Consider the following 27,465-nt stretch of genomic DNA (forward strand, 5'->3'; position numbering starts at 1 on the left):
GTACAGGTATATAAACACAGACACATATACAGAAATATTCACAACTCGAACTGTATTTGTAACTAACCTGAAATACTGCAGCAAAAGTTTGTTCTGATGAACCCTTAATAAAGTATTTTCCAACTCCCGGCTCTAACCATAGTTATAACGTTAACACCTCAAACTAAACGTTTTGCTATCCTAACTTTCTGCTGTTCTAGCTTTTTGCTATCTTTTCTTGCTACCCTAATCAACACGTCAGAACCAAGAGCTCCTATATGGGGAACTATAAGTGTACCCTGCCTAGTGTAAAGCTATGCAGCTACTGAGCATGCTTGCAGCCATGAGCCCTGGGCGCCTGCTGATGATGATAGTTCCTTGAATGGTAACATTTAGCAGATCAGAAACGCATAAAAGGCAGGGAACCTCCGGCACTGAGGGCTCAGTCATCGCCGCAAGGTTCTGACTTTTGCTGGAGAGGAGTTCCCTGATGAGCAGTGATAAAAAGAAGTGGGTGATGAGGGGGGGAGTTTCACAGGGCTCACGGCATCTCCCTCCTGCAGCTTCCAGAGGAGCTCTTCATTAGTCCTGCTCAGCTTCTTCTTCTCCTCCACTTCTTTCTCAACGTACTCTTGAAGATTAGCGTTCTCCTCTGACAATTGCCTGGAGAGAGAAGCAGGACAGCATGTAAGGCGCAGCAATGTGAAGATGGTGGCATTGATGCAGCCAGCACTGCACAAGAGGCAAGGCCCTGAGCACCTCCTTCCATTCCATTCCATTCCATCCCATCCCATCCCATCCCATCCCATCCCATCCCATCCCATCCCATCCCATCCCATCCCATCCATCATCTGCCCCTAGGGCTGCAACTGAGCTGCCAAAGTTAGACATAGTTGTCCCATGTCTTTTCATTGCTGGGTGAAAAAGGCATCTCCACACATGACAGCTGCCCCCACCATCTGCCTCCAGGGATGCCTGTGTCTTTGCTTTACACCTCTTTGAGGCACCTCAGCTGACAAAGCATATTTGGGACCTTCCTCCATGGCCTCATGCAACTGTCAGCATCATGCGTGGCATGCAAAGGTGCCAAGGGCATTGTGCATTGACCACATACTCCAGACACTTTAGAAATGGCCATTTTCCCATACAAACAACAAAATAAAAATTGGAAATTCCTCAAAGAAAAATTTAGCATATTTGTTTCATTAATTATATACTTGAAAGTAGCAAAAATGCAAGAACAGGATTCTTTACTCATGGACAGAGGGGGTGGAGAGGGTAACTAGAAATTTAGGCTGAGATAAGGCACTCCTGTGTATGCATCCTCCCTCAGCGCTGGCCTTCCCTAGGAGAGCATGTGTTTGTGAGTAGGGTGGGAGCTGAAGAGAATCCCATCTGCTCCCATAATGGGCAACCAGGACTGCAGAACACACCAGCTCCATGCCAGTCCCATGTTCACACCCAGCTTTGGCCACTGTCAACTGGAGACACTTCAGAGCTGGCCTCAGGTACTTAGCCTGGGGATGTGGGTAAGCACAGTGGTTTCAGAGGTCCTCTTCCCATCAATATTTGCTTGTGGCTGAGTTGGTTTTAATCCTCCAAGAGCTGCCATGCAATGAAGCTGACTGGGCATTATCTCCCCTTGTTCAGCGCATGGAGGAAGCAGGTGCCCAGCATGGGGTTCTGGCCTCTGTTTGCACAACCTGTTCACTGGCACAGCAGTTTCTATTCGGCAATGTGCCCATAAACCTCTGTGCAGCCAAACCCACACATGATGGACCTGAGAGCCCTGGGTCAGCAGGCACTTGTGCTCTGTGCACTTGCAACCCCTTGGCCTGTGCTTCTGTTCCTTCACCAAGATGACCATAGTCTTCAGAGGTCAACCGAGCATGGCCTGTGCCAGCCTGCAGATAGATAGCAGAACAGCAGCACAAAGTGCAGGTGGGCTCCTTAAATACTGCTTTCCCCTGGCTTCAATGTCTGATTCCAGGCACCTTTATCCTGTGGCATTTCACAACCCAGACAGCCTGTTGATGCTTGTAATGCTGCCCATTTTTTTCCAGATCAGCATAGCAGCTAGAGCAGTCTCCATGGGGGGTGGTCCAGGGGTCCCTCAGGGATCGGTGTTGGGACTGGTCTTGTTCAACATCTTTGTCAGTGACATGGACAGTGGGATTGAGTGCGCCCTCAGCAAGTTTGCCGATGACACCAAGCTGTGTGGTTCGGTTGATACGCCGGAGGGAAGGGATAACATCCAGAGGGACCTTGACATGCTTGTGAGGTGGGCTGATGCCAACCTGATGAAGTTTAACCATGCCAAGTGCAAGGTCCTACACCTGGGTCGGAGCAGTCCCAGGCACGGCTACAGGTTGGGCAGAGAAGAGATTCAGAGCAGCCCTGCAGAGAAGGACTTGGGGGTGTTGGTCGATGAGAAAATGAACATGAGGCGGCTTCAGTGTGCGCTCGCAGCCCAGAAAGCCAACTGTATCCTGGGCTGCATCAAAAGGAGCGTGATCAGCAGGTCAAAGGAGGTGATCCTGCCCCTCTACTCTGCTCTTGTGAGACCTCACTTGGAGCACTGTGTGCAGTTCTGGTGTCCTCAACATAAAAAGGACATGGAACTGTTGGAACAAGTCCAGAGAAGGTCCACGAGGATGATCAGGGGACTGGAGCACCTCCCGTATGAAGACAGGCTGAGAAAGTTGGGGCTGTTCAGCCTGGAGAAGAGAAGGCTGCGTGGAGACCTCATAGCAGCCTTCCAGTATCTGAAGGGGGCCTACGAGGATGCTGGGGATGGACTCTTCATCAGGGACTGTAGTGACAGGACAAGGGGTAACGGGTTAAAACTTAAACAGGGGAAGTTTAGATTGGATATAAGGAAGAAATTCTTTACTGAGAGGGTGGTGAGGCACTGGAATGGGTTTCCCAGGGAGGTTGTGAATGCTCCATCCTTGGTGGTGTTCAAGGCCAGGTTGGATGAGGCCTTGGGTGGCATGGTTTAGTGTGGGGTGTCCCTGCCCATGGCAGGGGGGTTGGAACTAGATGATCTTAAGGTCCTTTCCAACCCTAACTATTCTATGATTCTATGATGTTACAGGAATAAAATGGGGAGGCACCTAACCTCACTCCCAGCAGCGGGGTGTGCATTTTGGAATTTTGCGTGCACACATGGAATTCTACCCATCTCCTTCTCTGGGTATAGCCTGAAGCCCATAGCAGATGTCATGGACTCCTGGTCCACTCTCATGGCATCAGCAGTCTCTGAGCAGGGGGGTGGGCGTGGGGGTGGCTTTTCTGACTTTGTTTAAGAAACATTTATAAAGAATTTCTGCTTTTTTAGCCCTGGTTCCTGCAGAAATGAAGCTGAGGTGAGCACAAATAGTCTGTTCCTTTCCCACCCCCCTGACAGTTCTGAGCCATGAAGCACTGGTATAATCCAGGGATTAAAGGACATAAGTTGGCAACAGTTTTCAGAAAGCTGCTTGCCTGGTGGAAAAGGAAAATCCTATTCACAGTCCCTTTGGGAACTAGCTGTGGCATGAGCTCATGGTCTAACAGGCACAACAAAGTCCACATGGGAGCTCACCCTGAAGAAATAACTCCATAGGAAACCTCTTGCTATACATGGAATTGATTTTTCTTTTGCAGTGTCTAACAAGACTGTCAATAAGCTCTACACAAAGCCCCACTACATCCTTTTCCAGCCAGCTTTCGTAGAATCATAGAACCTTAGAATCATAGACTGGCTTAGGTTAGAAGGGACCTTAAAGACCATCCCTGCTATGGGCAGGAACACCTTCCACTAGGCCATGTTGCTCAAAGCCCCATCCAACCTGGCTTTGAACACTGCCAGAGACGGGCACCCATCACTGGCACAGGGATGGGGCACCAATGTCTTGCCACCCTCATACTGAAGAATTTTTTGCTAATGTCTAATCTAAATCTCCCCTCTTTCAGCTTAAAGCCATTTCCCTTGTCCCTATCACTACAGTCACTGAGAAAATAAAAGCACATGCCTTCCCTGCCTTTGTGCTGCTCTTAGTGTGTGACTGGCTGGTAAAGCTCACATGGGTATTGGGAACAGGCTTGTCACACCAGCACAGACCTCAGAGCAGTGAAGGGCTCAACTCCCTCTTCAGCTAAAGGCACTGCTTGGACAAAAGGCAAGGGCAACCCACAATCCATCAGCCTGTGTCAGCTTTCTTTTCATCAGAGGGCTTCATGCTGCTTGCTAGAGGTTTGGTAGGATGCACGGTATCAGTGTCCTCTGGAGTGTCTCACACAGTAGACTTTGCAGCACCAATGAACACTGCAGTTTGCTGGCAGAGGCAGGCTGCAAGTTCTTCACATGATCTGCAGCTGAGTAGGGAGACATCTGAGCAGGAAAGAGCCATGCAGCCAAATGCCAGTGAGCACATCATGCTGCATGTGGGCACATCATCCAGGGAGACCTGCTCTGGCACATGGATGGAGGAAGCTTGTCATGCTGCTCATTTTAGCCTTGTGCACATCGCACTGAGAATTCACACTGTGTGACCTGACGTGATGTGAATGGACACAGGCAGAGCCAGCTTCACGCCACCTGGAGACACAGACAGTTTGCACAGCCAGCAGTGCCAGCATCCTCCAGCAAAGCCTCTGCCTCCAGCTCAGCCAATCTGAGTCTGCTGCTGCTGCACCATGGGGAGGGACATGAGCAGATGTAGCATCTCTGCTTACATACAGATGTCCATTCAGCACCTCTTCATCATTCAGTGTAAAAGCAAATGTGTTCTCACTATGTAAGTTTGTATATTGTTCCAATGTTCCAATTTTAGACCTAAACCATCTAGGGGAACCTTTATCCTCAGCACTCCAGGCTTATGATTAGACATGTTCTTCTCCCAGCCTCCCCAAAATCTAAGCAGCTATAACAAATCAGCCATAAAATCACAGAGGTCTGCAGGGGCAACAACATGATAGTGATGCTGGGGGAGGTGCTTGAGTTGTGTGCTCGACTCACATTAAAGCCTCTCTCAAAAAGCCCAGAGGTCAGTAGGTGTCTGGGTTATGCTGACAGAGACCAGACACCGTCCAGGTCATCTTCCTCTCTAGAGTGCTGGAAAATACCATTCCTCAAACATCCCAGCCCAAAGGACAAAAAAAATCTGGTTGATTTGGGGGAGAATCTGAGATGTTGGGAAATCAGATGAATTATTCAAGTGCTTGGGGAAGTCCCCACAGGGACTCTGTGGAGTTCCTGTGTCCAAAGCTGGTGCATGATCTATGTACCTGCCCTTAGCTATGATTGGAAATCAATCAGTGATGCTTCCCTCAAACCCCCTCATTCCTCTGGGCCCCCACTTCTGTCTGTGCTGCAGACACTGGCTTTGCTCTGGCTCCCATCCCTCCTCCCACTGCTGCTGGGCTGCCTCAGCCACACAGGCACCCAAACTGCAGATCAGCAGAAATTGCTCTAATCTGCACTGTTCCACAGCAAGGGCAGCTCCCTGAGCTTTTCATGCTGCACTACAGGCAGTGTCAGTCCAACAGAAATGAGCAGTCGGGGTGGCTGTTGCTGCCAGGAAAATGCATGCTTTAATAACTCTGGCTTTAAAGCCCTGGCTAACGCTGTCCCTGTAGCTGTTCCCCAGAGCTGTACCCAAACTGTTACCATGGAAAATCACTGTCCTCTGAATTGACTTCCCAGGCTGACATTTCTCCCCAACGATGTTCTTTAAAACCAATATCTACATAGTTAGAGGCAAGAAGCAAAGCACTGCAGCCAGGCACTGGCCATGGAGGGTACTATTCACCCAGCCAGAGACAGGCAGCTGCAATGCAGAGATGCCAAGCACTGACCCAAACAACCTGGCTGCTATCACAGACGTGGAGAGAGACTGCCACTTCTAGACCACAACTCTCTCAGCCTAAATCATCAAACTGGTTCTGGGAACCAGACATTTAAGTCCTTGTTTTCCCTCCCTAAGCACAGCAAGGCTGCAGACACCCACCTCAGTGACATGTGTGTTACAGGTATTTAAATCAAGTGAGAGGCAACATAATCCTCACCCAATCTGAATGCTACTTCAAGCAGTGCTGCCTTTTTAAAATATCTGCATGCAAGAGACAATTTTTAAAGGCTGAATCATTAATAAAGGAGACACTAGAAAGAAAAAAAACCCAAAATTAAATCAGAGATGAGATGCTGAGGCTTTAAAATGTCCGCTAAAAATTAAATTTCATTTGAGGCCAATAGCATTATTTCTGGCAACAATGACAGCTATGCAGCTTGTGTGCTAGGACAAGTTCAGCTCCAGCATCTCCTCCTGTTTCACCTTCCTCCTGGCTCTTACTGTGGTCTCTTGCCTTACAGCGGACTATAATCTGTCCAGGACAGCGACTGTCCTACCCTTCTCTTTCTATACCACCTAACACAAGGAGCCTTGTCACCTTTGTCAAGTTGTGACAAGGGTGCAAACAGTGCAGGTGAAAAAACCCACCAAAGGATAACTTGGCCTCGGTGACAGTAGTATCATTAGGATGTCTCTTCTGAAACTGTCTGTCCTGTACTGCAACAGCTACTAAGAAGGAGAAAAACTGACTGCTACTGCTGAACCCAGGACACTGTCCCACTTCCCATCCTCGTTACCCACTGACTAACGGGTCTCAGGGCACTGATGCTGAGATTAGAAGCCACTGGCAACTTTTCTTTCAACATAATAATCATGGGAATACACAGACAGATACATGGCCTTCCTTAACGTTGAAGTAAGCAAACCCCAATACAAAAGAGATTTGATAAAACAAGCAGAACAGGACACTGATGCACTTTCAGGAAGAAATAAGTTTTTTCCCTTAGGAAATAAGTGTCAGCCTCGAGCAGCTAAGATCTGGAGTCTCTTTCCAAGCTCAGACAGATTGCAAATATCAGCACAAACCTTGTTATGACAGTATTTTGCTCAATCCTGGCTCTGAGTTCTTCATTCTGCTGTTGCAGCATGGTGATTCTTTCTTCCAGTTTTAGGTTTTTTTCTGCCTGCAACGAAGGGAGGTTTGTTCAGTCTGCAGAAAGCCCAAAATCTGATCCGAGAGAATCTGTTCCTTATCGTTATTTGTCCCTAAAGCAAATTCTAAATTTGAGAATAGATGTAGGTGGTCATCTTAACTGCAGCTGAGACTCACAGGTCTGACTCACACCACATTATACTGGAGAAGTGAGGTCATTGGCAGAGCACTGAGCAGGGGCAGAGCTGAACTGGCTCTTCCTGCTAACTGAGGAAGAAGAAGGTCTTAGTCTTGTCCAGCACAAATAAAACCTCTTCCTCAGTGGTTCCCCCACAATTTTTATCCCTCGGGAGCCAGCATTACCAGCTGTTGTTCTTGGACAGGGAGCTGGTGGCGCTTGGGGATCATGGGATTGGAAATGGTACTGTGGTGCAAGTGGTCATCTAGTGATGAAGGAGGAGTACACAGTGGTATGATGTGCATCATCCAGCTCAGGTAATCTTATCAGACATAAATGTCTGGCATCCAACCTCTAGCATTATGATTCCCTAGTTCTGGGGAGGAAAGAGTTACCTACCAGAACAGATTACACCCAGCAGCAGCCTTAGACTGCTACTGCTCTCACATGAGGTGGGCTGCCCTTTGGAGACACTTCTCTCCACTGCTGACAGTGTTGACTTTAATGACAGGCTTAAACTAGACATTTAACTTTAAGCTACAATTAAGTGAAATGAATCCTATCCCAAGTATAGGCAGCTTTTACTCAGGACGTTTCAAGGACAGAGTTTGTGGATGTCAATAGCAGTGTATTAAGACGTCAGTAAGATGTTTATAGGCAGGTACCACAGCCTCAGATGCCCTGTTTTCCCAAGTTTTGAATTTGACATACTTTATCACCTTAGCTCTTCATTTTCTAGCAATTTGAACTTTGCTGAATTCAACGTTTTTGCAAGAAAACAAGACAGCACAGGGTAACCTTAGCTCTGTGTGAGCTCTGTTATTGAATTTCACAACCTTTTATAAAGAACCAAAATATTGTGCACTGGAGTTAGCAATAACTTTATGTCACACTTTATGTCAGAGGCATCAGTTTTATGTAGTGGTTTCCAGCCTATGTAGGTAACCATAAAGGATACTCCTGATTCTCAGATATTCTGGACTATCCCAATATGCTTTGTTAAAGCAGAGCAAATATCCGAGCCTCATTTTGAAATGCTCTGACAGCAGTTTTTGCTCCCTCAATAGTTTTGAAAAGTAGTAGGTATGTCAGCATGAAGCATGGAAGAAGACGTGCATTTCCTACCCTCTCCACTGCAACTCTCACCCTATACTATGCCTCTCCTGCCACCTTCATTTCCAGCCTCCGCTTCTGCAGACAAGGAGCCAAGCCTGATCCTCTATTTGAAATGCCTTCCTGCTCCCTTACAAGGCATCCCATCTTTCACAGCATCTGGAGATGCCCTGTATGTTCTGGCACTTACAAAGGTAGATCCCATAGTAGTCTCATAGACCTTATAGTGGCCTTACAGTATCTGAAGAGGACCTACAAGGATGCTGGAGAGGGACTTTTCATCAGGGACTGTAGTGATAAGACAAGGAGTAATGTGTTTAAACTTAAACAGGGGAAGTTTAGATTGGATATAAGGAAGAAATTCTTTACTGTGAGGGTGGTGAGGCACTGGAATGGGTTGCCCAGGGAAGTTGTGAATGCTCCATCCCTGGCAGTGTTTATGGCCAGGTTGGACAGAGCCTTGGGTGGCATGGTTTAGTGTGAGGTGTCCCTGCCCATGGCAGCGGGGTTGGAACTAGATGATCTTAAGGTCCTTGCCAACCCAAACAAGTCAGTGATTCTATCTTTGTACAGAAAGCTTTTGTGCCACAGTAGCCTCAGTGTTATAAAGGGCAGGAGCAGGACTGTGTCTTGTATGTGGTTAATTAGCGAAAGCAGCTCAATGACCAGGAATTATGTAGGCTGTTGTCTGGTTTGTATTTTTTCAGTAGAACACTACACAGCATGTTTTCAGATGCTGGCTTAGCTCTAGGGGCAGCGTGTTGGAAGTAGCACAGTTAACAAGCCTCAGTTGTAAAGAGGCATTTTTCTGTACATCCATTTACTCAAGCATTTGTTCAGCAAAATAACCATCAGAGTTCTCAAATTTCCCTGCAAAGGGAAACAAATCTTGCTGAATGCTGTGCTGAACCAGCTGCCCTGGCTCCCCAGCTGAGGCATTACCTCACCCCGCCACCACACCGTACACTTACTGTCACTGTAAGTTATGCCTTACAAAATGAACTTGCTCTCCAACAAACATGGTAATTGATGGTGAACTGGGGAGTTCTTCATTAGAGACCACCACAAGCAATGGATGAGAAAACAGTGTAGACTGCAGAAAAGCATTACTTTAGGGATGGAGAGACCTTTCCTAGCATAAGCCTTGCCAGGGACTGCTTGCTGAATATTGCTAATTCATACTCGTGACTTGGAGCTCCCTAAATGCCTGCACAAGCAGCAGCAAGACACCTGTGGCTCAGTCTTCCTCTACTTGCCCTTTCCAGCCCTAAATGGTTACCTGGCTCCTGTGGTGCAGATTGGGGTACAAAATGAAGTCCTGGACTACCATGAACTTCCACTTCTTGCATTCTTCCTAAACCTCTTTCCTCACTGGCTAATGTAACAGGCTGAGGAAGTGTTGCATGAAAAAGCAATACAGATCAGTGGATGTGTGGGAGAAATCCAGAGTGTCGTCAATGGGTGAAGGGATGGGAAAAGGTCTCAATTTCTGACTGAAAACCTGAGAGATGGTGTAGCTATGTAGGTTGACAGTGGAACCACACAATATAGAGCCATTTATGAACCCTTTTGACTGTGTCTTGCTCCAGCCTCATGTGTTTTCTCACCCTTTTAATGTTCATCTGCTGTAAACAAACTTCTATTTTATTATCTCTCTGATGTCTCCTCCAGAGGAAAAATGATAACTTACCTGTTTTTCTAGGTCCATAATCATCTTCTCCTGTTGGTGAATCTGATGGTTCTTCATTTCCAGAACGTGTTTTAAGCTCTTCAAATCTTTCTCTAAATGCAGATATGGAGCTCGTACAATCTAGAAAATATACCAGGTGTTTGGATATCTGTCAGCCATAAACACATCTTCATAAGATAAAGTTTCCTCAATGCACCCAGTGGTTTAGGAGTCTCAGTGATGTGAAAACCACCTAGACCTGGGCATCTGCAGTCCACCGGGACCCTGATATTCTCTCCTAGACCATCCCTTTGGTTGGATAACCAACAGTACCTTTCTTTGGACCACCCTCATGGCTAGAAGGATGGGATGCCAAGTTGTTCAGAAACTTCATTCGTATTCCTAACTTGGGAACATAGCAGGTCTTGATAACAGTGTTTTATGCCTGTGCAGGGATTTTGGCTTGGGAAAAGTACAAACACGAAACTGAGGGAACTAGACAAGGGGACTGGAGTTGTAAACTCCAGTGTTCTGTCTTGCCTGCCCCATCGCATTGCAGTGCCTGTTAACAAAGACCAGACCTGATGGGGAAAAGTTCCTCTTCTGCTTGAGAACTTCAGATGTAGGGGATACTAGGGTTAAACCCTTGGGAGAAGGATGCACTCTGAATTATACTCATGAAATATTGTCCCTGATTTAAGCTGCTCTGGATTTTTTCCAGTGTAACTCACTCCAGTGAGTTGCTTGGTGGTGCTTGGCAATAACATCACTGTGACACAGCAGAATTTGTCCTTTCATGTAAATTAAGTACTGCAGTGGAGGTGGAAAGGAACCGATGCTGCCTGTTTCCCATGGCCAAGCCTGGTTCAGACATTTTTGCTCCTTTCCTAAGGAGTTATTGAGCCCCTTCCTCACACCTCTATTTTCATTCTATCTCTTCTATTATCTTGATACAGCTGCCCATGGGGTTGTGCTGTGCACACACTGAAATGCCCCAAGAGATCTTTCAGGGTTATTTCATTTCAGATTAATTGCAGTGTTTACTTACACACTGTAAATAAACAGCACTGCCCCAGCAGACAGCAGTTGAATAAATACTTCATATGGCAGGACTGTTCCTTGCAAATCCAGGGGAAAAAAAAATTAGGAAAAGAGGGAATGCAGAGGATATCAAAGAAAATGGTTCAGGAGGCACACACACACAAACCCCTAAAACCAAAACCCCCAAAATCCTAAGTGTGCAAAGACATAAAAGTAAAGAGAAATTGAGGAAGAAGGGAAAGAAGATAGGCAGCAGTAAGGATACACTAGATGGAGTTAATGAAATGCTTTTGAAACAGAGCTAAAAATGCTGGGTGAAAGAATAAAGAAAAATAAGTAAAATCAGAAAAAGATGGACCTAGGCTAAGGTTTCTGACTCCTCCTCAGAGCTCAGGATTTGGGGTCTTGTCTGGGATCTGCTGCCCCAGTGATTGGGATAAGGATCCCATTGTTATCCACTGAGCCGTGTAATGTGAGTCATACTTAGAAATGCCTAACTTGAATGACTGTATAGTTATAGTGGCCATCTACCTTTAGTTGTTCCTCTGTGTTTTTCTTCAGAGCCTCTTCAAATCGGTCTGCTTTGGCCTTAAGAGATTGATTCTGGAAGGTGAGGGTGTCTATCTGGTCCTGGAGGAGAGACACAGCAATGAACACACCAGCCATGTTACCACCCCTCTTACATTCATGCAAGTCAATCTGCTCTGTGAAACCACCAGGGCAGCAGGACAAGGCTTAGAAAGCCCCGCAAGATAGGGTTTTTTACATAAGGCCGCTTGAACATGGAGTGGGCTTTGTGATAACCCAGTGCCTCAGGGAATCCTGAAATCCCTGTAATGCCTGAGGCTGGCTGACACTGCCTGGCACTAGTTCATGAAATGTCTTTGATGCTAAATCACCCCATCACTTTGGGCTGGATGAGAATGGGCATGTCCTTCCATAAAAGAGCTGGCATTTGCATCACAGGTATGAAGGAGATCATTTGTACAGTCCCTAGAGTCTGAATGAGGTAGTAGATATCTCCTCTCTGCTTCTTTTCTCTTTCTAGCCTTAAAACAAGGTAAAAACCAAGGAGTTAGTGGTGTGGGCTTTAAATGACTGTCATTGCATCTCAGAGACTATAAATAGGAACAACATGTTATTTTAAGTTCTCATTTCTCTTACCATCAAAGGCATTCCTGCTACCTCTCTCCATAAAACACCTGTAAAAGCCACAGTTGCTGTGAAACTGGTATTCTTATCTTTCATATATGTAATTGCTTGGCTGTAACATTGCATCAGCGCTTATTGCAAAACCTCTGACATGCCTCAAACTGTCAGAGCAGATGAGGAAGGCAGTGGCAGTTGTTGCATGCAACAGTATGTGCTAGTCAGGGGTTTTAAAAGCTGTAATTCATCTCTGCCTACAAAATCGACCAGAGCCTGCATTATTTGCTGTGGCATCTTTCCTTGTTCAGACAAGACTTCCGAACTCAGTGTGAATCACAGGAGCACGCTTCTGCCCTCCACTCCTTGGGATTTCTTCATCTAGAGAGTGAGAACAGCACGGAAATACGAGAATTGAAAAAGCCGAGCTTGAGCGTGGTGTTAAACAGTGGGATGTGGGAGTTGTGAGGTGCAGGACTGATCCCGGCTGGCCGTAGCCTGGCTGAACAGCTGGGCCAACCCTGATCCATCCCTCATCAGGAACCGCATTGCCCTCCAGCGGGAATGACGATGTGTCAACACCGTGGGACTAGCTTTCCCACGTTCAGCCTGTGGGAAAGAGTTTAAAGCACAGGCACAGGGCCAGGTAGGGAAAGGTCAGCGTTTCTGAGCATGCCAGAGGATACCATATAGACAAGGTGATGCTCACAGCCACCTTAGGTGCTGAAGCCAACCCCACCATGCAAGGAAGCGCTCAACTTCACAACTGCCAGGCCAGCAGGGTCTAAAGAACATTTCTTTGCTTTATCCAGCTGCCTTATTATCCCTTCAGGTTTTCCCTCTCTTTTCTTTCAGATAGTGTTGTGTTGAACCAGCCAAGGGGGAGGAGAAAACCTGAAGGGGCACCTTTTCTGCTAGATCCTAGTTTGGACCGGCAGAGGACAAGAGGAGCTGTAGCTGGTAAGAAGCAACAGCCTGATGCACTGGCAGCCAGCAGTGGGGCTGGGGCTGCCCCATCGGCTGCTCCACAGCACCGCTGCAGGGGTGGGAATAACAAAACAGCCAACCTGGAGTGAGAGCCGCAGTTTTTCAAAGTTCTCCTCCAGCTGTGCCTTTTCCAGTTTGTGAGCAATACTGAGTTCTGGGGAAGAAACACAGACATGACATTGCTAAGTGAAGTCCAGCAAGCCAGGCTCTGGGAGTGCAGACATCATTAGCCACGTGCTATTTGGGGTGCAGCCTTAGGGCATGGATGTTGAGTAGGAAACTAGTAGTAAAATACTCTGAAACCTTAGGTAAATTGGTTTGGGGATCAGAATATCCTGATCCTTCACTGGATCCTCTATTTCTACATGACCAGATTCTTATTTTTCAGAACTGCTCAGAATTCCCAGCTCCTGGGACCGAATAGGGTCAGTCTGACAATGGGTCATTTGCCATTCAGAGTGAATATCCCCACATCGAAGATTTTTAAATTAGATATATTTAAAATCTGGGGTTGCAATTTCTTTGGGAAGATAGAGAGGGGGGTCAGAGACTCAGATGCAAAAATGTAAATGATTGTGCTTTTTCAGGAGCTGTGGCAAGTGACCTGTGAGGTTTATTCCATTAGTGAGACTGACAGAGCCTAAAGACAAGTAAATCCCCTATTTATATTGCATAATTAAAGGTTTCATTACTAGAACAACTCACTCTGGACTTAACAATAAGCAAAAGTTTAGTAACCAAAGTAGAATAAAATGTAATGTCTATGCCAATGGCATGAAACTGTCATTCAGTACAGTTCTTCCTTTTTAAACCTACCTTTTTAGTATATGAAAACTCTATTTTTTGTGTCTTTACCCTCAACCTCATGGAGTTCTCCCCTCTAACCTTTGCTCACTAGCCACAATAACAGCAGTAATAATACTGATGCTCTGATGCCCTGTACAGCGCACTAGACCGCAGCTGCTGCAATGCCTTTTCCGTGCACAGGAGGGCATTTCATACCAGCACCAAGAGCAGGGAGCACAGACTTGACCACAGCCAAGTTTTATCGTCAGAAAACACTGACAGAAATGGACAGATGAGAATATCCTTAAGGAAAGAACAGCTTCCTTTTTATTTATTTATTTTCGAAATTGTATATGTTAATTTAAAAATAGTAGGTTAGATACCATCTCTGCCTAGAGGAGAGGGGAATAGACTCTCCTCAGCTCACATTATGCTCTGAACTGTGTCTCTAATTGACACAGTGCAGAGCTAAGCAATATGGGTCTGTTTGGGGAAAGCTGTGGGAAAACCTACTTAGAGCTATTTAAAAATTAGACTCTCATGCTTATATGTAAAAAGATAAAAAAAAGGGGATTATAGAGATACCGTTACGTATCTGCTAAGGCGTGTGCAAAGACATATATTTAGATACTGAACTGTTAGGGAGGACACAGCTCTGTCAGCAGCATCAAATCCCATGGAAAACCCATAACACAAAATTCTTTATAACAGTGCTAAGGTGCTGATTTGCACCAGCGTGTGGCTTTGGTCTGCTCAGCACGGCCAGATCTTTTGCTACTGAAAATTGTGAGCATTGGTTTTAGAAGCAGCGTAGGCATTTAAGCACCTAAGTTCAGTGATGTTTAGAGAGCTCTGGCTTCCCAAGCACCAGTGAGCTCTAGCTTCCCAACGATTAGGCTCTTCTGTGTGAAGTGAGGTGGAATTTCATCTCTGTGTTCAGTGACCCATGGAGAAAGCCTTATCTTTGGCCCAAGGACCCCTAAGACAGTCTCAGGTCCAAGTCAGATGCTATACACATTGTGCACAGCTCTCCCTAACTCCTAGCACAAACCTGGTGGTCCCCCCCACATGAAAGCACTAGACCCACACAGATTTTCTGTATCCCCTGCTCTGGAGGAATAAAATCCAGGCTTACATGATCTCACTACAGTGCTAATCCCCACTTTGGAATAGCTCTGTAGCCATGGACTTGTCTTTGTCTTACCTTGGATTTTGCAGTCATTCTCATCCTGCAGCACTGTGATGGCAACTATGTGATTATTTTCCAGCTGTAACATTGCAGCTTCATGTACAGCTGTGATATCTTCCACCTGCTCCAACAACAACGAATGGAGACATAGAGAAAAGGTTAGACATGTTGTGGCCTGCCAAGAAGCCACTGATAGAGAGCTCCAGTGAGTTGGAACCAGGAAAGAGTGACACTCCCAGTACCTGAGGCAGTTTTATTCATTACAAAACAGGCATGTTGACGCCTTGAGTAGTAGTATATAGTCAATACTGATAGTGGTTTTGTTCTTTTAACTTAATGGTGATAAAAGAGATACATAAGAAAGAAAAGGCAAAAAAGCCCTTAAGTGAAGAAGCCATTTATGAAATGTTCAGAAATCTCAACATTCCATTAATCTAAATTAGTGGCCTGACTCCCTCTGATGGTCAGATAAATATGCACAGTACTGAGCTATCCTGGCTTTTGTCTTCACAGCACTTTGCTGCAATGATTTTTATTGTAAGGTCTTGAATTAACTTCCCTGGAAAGTGCCTATGAATTATTCACAGTTCTAAAATATTTATTACTACAGAAACATCGAAATTATTATCAGTGGGCATGAAAAAGGAACTGCAATCTATCACACTTCCTCTTGAAAAAGAGTATCCTACAAAGCCACCGATATCCGAATTCCTATGTCCTCTTGAGTCACGTATTTTGAGTCCACATCAATAAACTGATGGAAGGTATAACAGAGCCTTTTTCAGTGCAGACACACAAGTTCTCAGGTTAGTGTGGCAGTAAGCAAGACAACAGTGAAGCCAGAAATCTTCCTCCCCAATCTCATACTGAGGCCAGAAAGAGGTCCCACTGCTGCAAGCTGCCCAACACACTGCACCACACACCACATTGCACAGAGCCATCACGGGAGCAGGGATGCAGCTGGAAGAAAGCTGTGGGCAGCATATATTCCTATGCACCCAATGGGTTGGGACTCCTTCAGTACACTGTTAATAGACTTGGGTAAAGGCAAGGCAAGTTCCCTAATGATGGTGTTTTGATACGCATCATTGAAGAAAATACAGTGAGAGCTGGTGATCAAGGTTCTGTCAGTGGTCCAGAGCAGTTTTGCATCGATTTGCTTTTTTCGGTTTTGTAATCACAGGGATCTTATTCGCTCCATTTAAAACATTATCTGTGATAACTAGCAATGCAGAGAATCAAACTAATTTGCTTTTACAATGGAACAGCTGTTCATTGCAAATTAACTTGACTTTAAACAGTATTTTTGCTCAGTGTCATGTTAAATTATGGCAGAAAGTTACTGCAGCTGAGCATGTCTTGAATGGAATAAATGTTATTTCAATGCACTTAACTGTCAAACACATATGTTATATTACTCAAAAGAAGCAAAATTTCCACCCATATTGGGAAAAGCATGCTCTTAGAATGAAAGATAGGCCTTTAACATGGAATTTAAAACTATCCGAAGTAATTACCATAATAATGTGGGAGACAACTCAGTGGTGAAGAACTGTTTGCAAAACAACGAGGACTCAGCCTGCTGATAAGATTGCAGGGAAAATAAAGGAAGAGCAGAGAAAGCAGGGCTAGATGACTCAGTGGACTACTAATGGGACAGGGGCTATCACTTCTCTTTTCCCAGAGCACAGTGTCCTTGTACATGATGTCTGTGCGCTGAAACCTCATGAGCATTGCCATGTTCTTTACCTTGCCCTTGCTTAAGCCTTTATTCATACTCTAATTGCTTCTTAGCTGAGCAGCACCCCATAGGAATGATTTGCTCATCTCCAACGTCTTCAGAAGGTGAAGGATTCTCCTTTCACTGCCACCATCATTGGCAGGTTATTTATCTAGAAAAACAATTAAATAGGTTCCAGATGGTCTGCAGGGATTTTTCTGTCTTTTGTGTGTTTCATATCCACATCCCAAATGACTCTGTTAATCTTGCAGTGTAACTTCCTGTCTGCAATTTTTCATAGCAGAGAGTCTACTGGGAAGCAGCTTCCTTGGATGCTGATTCCAGCTTTGCCACTAACTGACTCTATAGGCTTGATTAACTCAGTTAACCCATGTCATGATTATTTCTGGCTATAAAAAGAAGCTCATGAGTTAAGTGCCTCTGCTGTAATTCTGGCTGGGACCAGTGCCAGCTCAGCAGTGTCAGAGCTGAATGACTCTGGTCCCTGAAGTAGGCTTGCTCATTTTGGCATGCTCTGACCTGGGTGCTTCTCTTCCTCTGAGCAATGGAAGGAAGAACCAGTCATCAGTTCGGAACCTATGTCTTCATGTTGGAGTGTTCCATGTATTTCATTAGCTGAACTCAGTACTGGCATAGTGTACTCTTCAAAGGGAACAGCCAGAGACTGACCTGGTCCTGATGCTGCAATTTGACTTGCTCCAGCTGCAGTCTGTGCTGCTCCTGCAGGCTCTCCCTCTTGGTGGTGTACTCCTCCTGCAGCCGCTGCTCCAGCACCTGCAGCTCCTCCTGCTGCTGCTTGTGAAGCTGCTTCACCTCTTCCTCAAAGCGCCTCTCCAGCTCCTCCTTCTTGCTCTGTAGTTTCTTCCATCTTGCTGTGTTGAGAGCTGTAGAGACAAGAACACACAGTCAGGCTCTGAAGTCCATGGGAGCAAAAAGTGGCATCAGATCTATTTGTACATCACTGAGCAGAGCAGTTCTCTCTGACTCTGAGGCTCCGGTGAACCTCCAATATGACACCAATAAGCTCTGACTGTTGCGTCTCTCTCCCTTTCCCTCACACACACACAAATACACATTTGTTTGATTGCAAAACTGGGATCAGATGAAGCATAATAATAATAATTAGAAGAAGCAGGGAACTCCATGGACCTGCAGGCTGACTGGATGTCCCCTCCTGGGCAGCACAGTCTTGGATGCACAAATCGAGGCTTTGGGGCTTTTACTTTGCCTTGGATATAAGAAACAGCATGTGAGACAACCACTTGACACAAAGCCTTTCAGCTGGGATACAAGACTTTTCTCTCAAACTGCGATCATGACTAAGTCCCCTACTTCCAGTGATGTGCTAGGAAGGCAGAAGCTGCCTGGGCTCTCAAGGCACATCCTGTGCACGTTATGAAGGCAATGTGATTGACCATTTGACCAGGAGAAGGAGATGTAACTCCTACGTCCCATTTTCCAGCTGTTAGAAGTTGCTTACCCCATAAACCTGTCTTTCATACCAGCTCCACCTCTTGAATCCATTAGTGCGTGCTTGCTTAACTTTTTTTTACATTCAAACCACTATCTTGTGTGCTTCATGGAATCAGCACAAATGAAAGGCTGAAGGCAATCAGAAAATGTGAAGTTTTTCCTCCTGTGACTAACGCAGTGACCATGTCTCTGAATTCACAACCATGTCCACAACTAGTTATAGAAGTGCAACTCCAACACTTCCATCAAGCTGAGAATATTCAGTCTATTTCCCATTTGGCTCCCCACCAGGATTGTTCCCTGGGTCCCTAGACAGCAGTGTCATGAACACTGTGTCCTCAGCCTTTTGCTTTGCTGAAGAACGGTTGTAATCAATCCAGATATCGAAGACCTGAGACAAGCTGGACGAGGTCAGCCAGACTACATTTAGAGAGCAAGTTTGCTGATGCAAAGATCTAAAAGGTAAGACGTGATTAAAATCATCATGACCATAACATTAAGAACAACACTCTCTTCTCAGAGATGTGTTTTTAAAGGCGCTGCTAGACCTTTTTATTGATTTAGACCCAGAGCTGGCTTAGAAAAATTATCATCTTTTGAATATATCATCTGTATTAGCCGCCACTCATCCTTCCTTTGGCATGCACGGACCTGTATGGCATTGTAAATCAGCGGACTGGAAGCAGCTGTCTGCCTAGGTAGACAATTCTTGAATGTTTCAAAACCATATTTATCCTATGACTATATATCTGCTCAGTATGGGGCAAACCCCCCTGTGTTTTGCTGTTGTCCTGGTTTAGCAGTAGCAGTCATTTTTTCTCCTTCTTAGTAGCTGGTGCAGTGCTGTGGTTTTGACTTTCGGCCTGGGAATAACACTGATAAAACCGATGTTTTCAGTTGCTGGTCAGAATATTTACTCTGACCAAGGACTTTGTGAGTCTCATGCTCTGCCAGGGAAGAGGGGAAGCCGGGAGGAAGCAGGGACAGGACACCTGACCCAAACTAGCCAAAGAGGTATTCCATACCACAGCACGTCATGCCCAGGAGGCAGAACTGAGAGTTTCCAGAAGGGCTGGATCACTGCAGGGTGGGGGTGAGGTACCGGTTGGTGAGCGGTTGTATTCTCTTCCCTTGTTATTTCCTTTATCATTATTATTATTGGTGGTAGCAGTAGTGATTTGTGTTATACCTTAGTTACTAAAACTGTTTTTATCTCAACGTGTGGGAGCTGCATTCTTTCGATTCTCCTCCCCGTCCCTCCAGGAGCGGAGGGAAGAAAGGTGGGGGGGAAGCAGACTGTGTGGTTCTCATTTACAGCCTGGGCTTAAACCACGACAGTTCCTTTTGGCGCCCAACGTGGGGCACGAAGGGTTGAAATAACAACAGATCTGACCAAGGCACAATGCTGATTTATTGGCTCTCAAAGTTGTTTCTCTTGATGCCACAGTTTCAGTATGCTGTAGCTTACTTAGAGCCGGTATTTGCTGTGTTAGTGTTTATCAAGTGTGGGCCTTGGGCTAAGGTTCTTGTTTCATTGTACTTTATGGTAATGGCTTGTAATGCGGGCGGGCTCCGGCAGCAGGGCAGGATGGACGTGGCCGTGGACTTGTACCTGCCCGTCCCGCTGCTCTTCACCGTCCTGGCCCTCGTCCTCGCCTCCGTCTTTGTGAGGCTGCGGGGAGCTGAGGGGGAGCGGCCCCGGGGACCAAGCGGCGGCGGGAGCGGGGCCAGAGGCCAGCAGGGAGCGGCGGCTGGTGGAGGAGGTCGGGGCGGTCAAGCAAAGGAAGGAGACGGTTGCCAAGCAGTGGGAGAAGGCTGCAGAGGAGCAGAGCCTCGTGGCCGAGCCGAGCCCTGTGGCAGCTGAGAGCAACCCCTGGCAGCCGCCCACCGAGCTCCGCAAGCCCGATCCCCAGGAGGATGCAGGAGACCAGGCAGCATTTCCCAGCAAGGCAGAGGAGGAAGATCTGGACTCAGAAAAAGAGAAGCTGGTGGTGAGAGCGCCGGCAAGCACAGCAGCTACACCAGCCCCAGTGACAAGCACAGCAGCATCATTTGAGAGTTCTGAAGGTTTTGAATGGCCTTTGGGTACCCTTGGGACCTGCCTGCTGATTGTGATGGGGTTCACCATGTTGGCGCACACACAGTGTGTTCTACCCACGACCATTTTGTCTGATCCCGAGAGTTAAGCACAGTCAGGTTTGGATCTTGTCTGGGGTTAGACGACGATATAGGAGGACCAAGAGGTTTTCCCCAAGGCTGGACAGTCATGAGTGTCACGGTGTGTGGGACAGTATGGGCAAGTATCTGGTCCATTGGGCCCCTCCAGTGCTTTGGAAGCGTCAGAGATGGAAGGCAGCTGTGTGGAGTCCCCAGTGACAAGTTGCAGAAACTGCTGAAGGGGAGGGTGAATTATTTTGAGCCTGATGGGCCCATGACAATTCAGGCCATCAGGGCAGAGATGCAGCATAGAGATGGACTCATGATCGAGGGGTGGACTTAACAATAGACACTATTGCCCAGGTTATTCACAAGTGTGAACACTGCACACAGCCTCTCCTGCTCTGAAAGGCTGTTACAAGAGATGGAGCCCAACATCATGGACCGGATGGACTCAGCAGCTTTATAGGGATTGATCCATGCACTAATATAACAGTGCACTGAGGTGAGAGTGAGGGTATATTGAAAATGTGGGATCTGAGCATGACGTGAATGGTATGGAATAAGGGGTGGATAATGTCCTGGTTTAGCAGTAGCAGTCATTTTTTCTCCTTCTTAATAGCTGGTGCAGTGCTGTGGTTTTGACTTTTGGCCTGGGAATAACACTGATAACACCGATGTTTTCAGTTGCTGGTCAGAATGTTTACTCTGACCAAGGACTTTGTGAGTCTCATGCTCTGCCAGGGAGGAGGGGAAGCAGGGAGGAAGCAGGGACAGGACACCTGACCCAAACTAGCCAAAGAGGTATTCCATACCATAGCACGTCATGCCCAGGAGGTAGAACTGAGAGTTTCCAGAAGGGCTGGATCACTGCAGGGTGGGGGTGAGGTACTGGTTGGTGAGCGGTTGTATTCTCTTCCCTTGTTATTTCCTTTATCATTATTATTATTGGTGGTAGCAGTAGTGATTTGTGTTATACCTTAGTTATTAAACTGTTCTTATCTCAACCCGTGGGAGTTGCGTTCTTTCGATTCTCCTCCCCGTCCCTCCAGGAGCGGAGGGAAGAAAGGTGGGGGGAAAGTAGACTGCGTGGTTCTCATTTACAGCCTGGGCTTAAACCACGACAGCTGTCTTTTTCTACTGTGGTATCAGACTGCGCTCATTTTTTTCAGGACAGCAACAATTAATCAAGTTATCTACAACAATTAATCAAAGTTACCAACAGATCATGTTAGGTTGTTGTGGTTTAAGCCTGAAAACACAACATAGGTACACCTGTGTGAGGTAGTTTGGGCACTCAAGCTAACCATCCTCTTCCCCGTATTTTTCACCCTGTTTAGAGCTCTGCTTCCACATTTACTGGACACCAATATCCGTACTTGCTCAGTATGTCCAGACAGATATCATTACTGGGGTGCTGTTCTTATCCTGATGTTTCCTGGAGCACTAAGAGGGACTCTGTCTCTTTCAAGTTCTCTGCTCCTTACAGAGAAAAAGTGAGCATGAGCTAGTGAGCTTAGCACTGCACCAGCAGCACATAGGAAACTTTCCTACCTGCCTCAGACCCAGAATGAAACAGCACAATTTATATGGTCATTAGCTGAAATGTCTTGTCTCCTGGCAGTTTGGATTAGAGCTCTAAACCCTCTCTCTTGCTTTTTGCTTTTTTGATTTTCTTTGGCATACAAAGTGATCTCAGAGCTGGAGGGCAAGGGGTAGTGCTTGATGCTCTGCATTCTGTAGAATTCCCACTTACTCAAGCTTTAAATTGGAGCTGTAATGAGCCCTGTCTCTCTCCAGCCTCTCTAATGAGGTTGTCAAGCACACAGGGAGGGCTGGCAATGAAATTGACATGCTCTAACCAAAAGAAAGTCCATCTGAAAGACTTTCTCTAACCTGATACAAAACTATTCACAAATCAATCTTGATGCAGGTGCAAAATGGAGGGAAGAGGAAAGCAGTGAAAGAGGAGGTGCAGAGCATGTTCGCCAGGCACCCAAAAATGCTATTGGAGGCAGAAAATGAAGCCATTGCCCAGGAAGTTTGCTCTATGCAAGATATACCTGAATATACTGAATATACACCTCCAACATGAAGGAGTGACCCCTACCACAGCCTCCCAGAGACACATGAGGCCAAGGACAGAAGTGGTGAGGAAAGACTGAATTTTTTCTTAGACAGGAGATGGACCTTTGGGCCTGGACCCACTGGGACAGGAGTAGCAGAAGGCAGCACCCATGCAGCCCTGTGGCTCTCTTACCCAGCTGGGGAGCAGGACCCAGCATGGGAAAGCCTGCCTGGCCACAGGCGGTGTTTAAGCAGCTGTGGCTTTAGAAAGTGGTTCTGGTGAACCAGGCTGAATCGCCTCCAGTTATATAAATGTATTACTGACATGGAACAAGACAAACAGAGCACAACTGCTATCAGCTGTTTTCCAGAAGAGTAACACTTGGGTTTTCTTTTTCTTTCTCTGTAGGTATTTAAGTTGCCGCTTAAAGGCTGGAAATGACTGACATAACATGGCATTTCCCAGGATGACAGCATGCTGGGTTAAATGAGAGCTGCTGACATTGCTTCGCTGCTGCCTGAGCACCAAGTGGCTTTTACAGTGTTCAATAGATCAGCAAACTCCATTTCAAGGCCATGCTAGGAAGGTGATGGAAAGGGAGATGTAACTACTAGACTGATTCTACCACACCAGGGAAGTGGTGAAATCACTGTCCCTAGAAGTGTTCAAAAACCGTGTAGTTGAGGCACTTAGTGACATGGTTTAGTGGTGGACTTGGCAGTGCTGGGGTAATGGTTGGACTTGATGATCTTAAAGGTCTTTTCCAACATAGTCTATGATTCTAAACCGAGTCTAAGGCACAGCCCAGCATCCCCAGCCCTCGCACCTTGTGTTTCAGGGAGCAGTTCTCATGGGAAGCCGGAGGCTGGTGTCTTGTACCCTTGAACAGGGACTGTCTGCTTCTGACACGAGCAATGAGCTCTTTGCCATGCAGACTCTACTCTTCCTCCTGACCCCTGGCCACAGAGTCACAGACAAATCACAGCCACCTCACTCAGGGTAAAGGTCCTGACTGGGAACCATACCCAGGGGGAAGTAGTACACAGGCTTTGGCTTTCAAACCATGAACACAGACAACACAAATTTTAGACTTGACATTTGATGGTCTTCCATTCATCAAGTACTTACACGTTTGCATCTCTTCTCTCAACTCACTTCACATGTCATTTTTCTGGCAGCAAAGGAGCAGGTAATTCTGACATTTAATTTCCATCAGTTTGAAGGGAAACAGCTGGTGTTAAAAACCTCTTTATTCCAGGAGTTTCAGTGTTGAATGTTGCAGCTGAAAAGTGCTTGTATTTATAGTTTATAAAGATTGATGTCTTGAGCATGGAACAATTGCTTGTCATGTTTTCTGAGCCTTGGTATTTCTAGTAAAATACATGAGCAAATCTTATTGCATAAAAACAAGTCCTCAGCATTTATAGAGGCCACATTCCTCCTCAGGGCTGGGAAGGAAGAATCAGTTTCCTATTCCACTGCACGCTGATTTCAGATGAAGTGCAATACTTCACAGCAGTGCTGGAGGTAAAGGTGGATAATGTTATCCAAACCTAAATGTTTTGCCTGCTTCCAGGAGGTGTAGGTCTCCCTAAGCTGTTTTACACAGGCTCCATCACTGCTATTGCTTAAATAGTGTTTTTATTTACCTAAAGAGATTTCATTAAAAATATGCTCTGACTTTTCTGAACAGTGGATTGTATCTTGCAGTTTCATTGCTTTGTATAGCAGAATCCGTCAGTTTCTGCTGAAGTTAATAAAGGGTGTGTTTTCAAAACCGGTCACATTCAGCACCTAAACCATAATTCTAAATGAGAGTTATTGCCTAAACAACTAACTGCTGGGCACATGACCTGTATCAACTCTGGCTAGTCCAGCCTTGTTTTACTGATTCATTCATTTGAATCAGTGAGTCTCACATAGTGAAATTACACATAAGAAATCAGGAATTTCAGACCAACACCCATGCTGTTTAACTGGACTGGTTGTTTTGAAACAAGTGAAAGACTACTTGTCAAAGTGACTGAGACAAGTCAGAGCTACAACTTAGTTGCAGTCAAAACATGCTCTGTAGGTTTTCCCTACGCTTCCTCATAGAGTCACCTATGGGGGCTGTTGTCAAATAAATGTTTCATTCTTTATCTGCATAAAGCTTGGCAGAAGATGTACAATACTGTACGACATACAGATTCATCAGATAGTGAGACCAAAATAATTCTCCTGTAGCACAGGTGGGCTGCAAGTCTCCCATAGCACCCACAGCCCCAGCTTGCACTGCTTTAGAGACAGCAAAGACCGCACTGATGAGAACTGCTCTTATGCACATGATACTTGTCATCTCACCTTGTCCACAGATTTAAAACACTGGCTGTTTCACAAAATCAAATCTTACAGTTTTCATCCAAAGGAAAAGAAAGTGTCCAACTGACTTACACTAAAACCCATAAACATTCACCTTCTGTATGTATGGATACTACCAGGATTTGTACTGCTGACTGATGTTTTCACACCCTGCTGAAGTACAACACCTGCATGTGTTCTTTTTTTCTGTCCATCCCTACTGGGCATGTTGCAGCTCAGGGTTGTATTGAGAGGTCATCTTCGACAAGCAGGACAGATCACCAGCCACCCCTGTCACTCCTAAGCAGCTTCTACTCAGCGTCTCATTGTCTGACAGAGTGGTGGCTTGCTCAGGAAGAAGTGGCCTGTGACGGCTCCTCACCAATGCAGATACCCACAGGGCAGGACCACTGAGAAAGGACTATCTCACACCATCTTTCCCCTCTCTGAGAAAGAAAGCACATACACAGCTATGGCTAATCTCCCTCCTGAAGCAGTATGGCTCAGATGAAACCTCACACTGCTTTTCTGGAGTATTTGGGGTTCTTACCAAAACCATCCCCATGTACTCCATCAGTTCTCAGTTTCGTGCAGAGGAGTTATCTGTTGCTGTACGCACAAGAACAATGACAAGAGCAGATACTGCATTGATGCCGTATTACTGGAACATTCTGCTCTGTGACTCCTTAACAGGCAGTCACTTATATACCTGACAAAGTTCTCCAGCAAAACCACTAGTGATTTGTATTTACTTCAGCAGTACAAACTGAGAAAACTCTGACTGCTAGAAAGAGGTAGAGTGTTCAATGGAGAGCTTCAGATGTGCCCTGCCTAAAGAATGTACCAGTGGCAACAGCTCCATTGTGAGAACTGTGGAGATGCAGAGGATGGATGAAGGCTAGCATCAGGGAATAACTGGAAATACTGTTTTGCTGTTGCTGCAGTATCTTTTGGCCATGGGGACAATAAAGCTTTCTATGAAGCAATGATCAGCCAAGAAAATCCAGAGGGGCACAGCAGGGAGCACAAGCTGTTGGGCATCAGCTTTTCTGCAGTGGGTTGTCATAGGCAAGGTGAAGATGAAGCACAGGGAGGACTTGCAGTTCCGCCCAACTCACAGGGGTAGCTCAGTTGGTCCCACTTTGTGAACTGAGTTACCCTCCCATAACATGGCTCAGTGTGTGACCCAGCAACTGGGCTCTCACATGCAGGAAAATCTGAGAAGTCCCCACTGTTCACAGCTGCAGTCATCACTGGTTTCAATACCTTTTGGTACTTAGGGTGCCCCCTGCCTCAGTGGTCCTCCCTCCCTTTGGGTGCCTTTCATCCTCTCCATTTGCCCTGTGGTTGATGAACCCAATGTCACACCTGTTCTGGGGAGATCTAAGCCCAAAAGAATTCACCCTGTTGGCTCAAGCCAGTACAAAAGCACATTTTCTTTTCTCAAATGTCTTTACATCCTGCCTGTCTCTCCTGTCTAGATCAGAAACCAAAGAGGAAAAGCGGTGCATGCAGATACACAGGGAATACTCAGACTGTATGAAACGTGTTGCTTTTGCTGTCTTTGAACCAGGAAAAGATCTTAGAGATATTAGTAAGAAAGTTCTGAGCTTAGTGTCCCACAGCTTGTAGCTGAACAGCAAAATACAAGTAAGCGATGCATTCCCAGTCACTGGGCACCACAATGGTCCTAGGTTCCCCCTTCTCATCACATCATGCTTTCTCCTTGGTGGTGGTGGTATGTAGTTTGAGAACAGAAGCTATGGATCTATGAAGATCAGTTTGTTTAGTAAAAGTGATGCACAATGAGCTCCAGTGTGAGCAGTGATGGACCCATCTCCACAAAAAAGAGGTAAAATCACAGTTCCCTGCAAAGCCACAAAAACTCTTGCCACTGGGCTTCAGAATACGCTTTGTCACATGTATGCAAGTTCCGCAGGATCAGGCCACAGGGAATAACTACTTTTGTTTAAAGTGAGAAAATCACTTTGTTGTTATTTTGCTTGTACTACTTACCAACTTCATCCCTGATCTTTTCAAGCTCGCCTCCTAACTCCTTTATTTTCACAAGGGCATTTTCATTCTGTTTAAGGAAAAAGAGAGAGAAATATGTAGTCCCCAGGTTTATCCCAGATAAGCACTTTCACATGTTCATGTAGTAAATAAGATTTGATTGATTCCTCAGATTTTATTTTTTGGGGGCAGTGAAGGGATTATAATGAACTCATTCAGTTTTTAAATCAAGCTTAGGAACCACAACTCACTGGCTACAAATACCTTGTATCTCTATGAATATGTGTACACACGCGTGCATAGGACAGCACAGAATACTCTATTTACTTCTACATTTCTTAAAAGACATTTGTGTTCAATGGCTGGACTGCATGTACAAGCGTTTTTATTAGTTCTGTTAAAACACTTAATTTATGCCCACATTTAACGATCTCTAAGCATAGTAATATGCTCCCACAGTCAAATTCGCAAAGCAGATTACTGTACTTATACCATTCTAGGTGTGGTGGGCATACCCATAGAGACACTGCTAACAGCCTGATGTTCATGCCTGTTTCCATATTAAATTCTGGTATTTCATTGCCTGTAAAGAACAAGA

General features: G+C 45.9%; 1 protein-coding gene across 1 annotated transcript in view; it reads right to left on the reverse strand.

The window, feature by feature from the left end:
- Positions 1–425: 425 nt before the first annotated feature.
- The window catches only part of MTUS2 (microtubule associated scaffold protein 2), a gene marked incomplete at both ends in the record, with an annotated part of 177,383 nt that continues 150,343 nt past the window's right edge, over positions 426–27,465 (reverse strand). Inside the window, 8 exons of the mRNA XM_080612927.1 lie at positions 426–642; positions 6,900–6,997; positions 9,948–10,067; positions 11,499–11,597; positions 13,181–13,254; positions 15,091–15,196; positions 17,486–17,700; positions 26,871–26,937. Coding sequence (XP_080469053.1) covers positions 426–642; positions 6,900–6,997; positions 9,948–10,067; positions 11,499–11,597; positions 13,181–13,254; positions 15,091–15,196; positions 17,486–17,700; positions 26,871–26,937 — 996 coding nt within the window. The remainder of the gene's footprint in view (positions 643–6,899; positions 6,998–9,947; positions 10,068–11,498; positions 11,598–13,180; positions 13,255–15,090; positions 15,197–17,485; positions 17,701–26,870; positions 26,938–27,465) is intronic.

Source organism: Psittacula echo (assembly GCF_963264785.1).
Source record: "Psittacula echo genome assembly, chromosome: 3".
In the NCBI taxonomy this organism is placed as follows: domain Eukaryota; kingdom Metazoa; phylum Chordata; class Aves; order Psittaciformes; family Psittacidae; genus Psittacula; species Psittacula echo.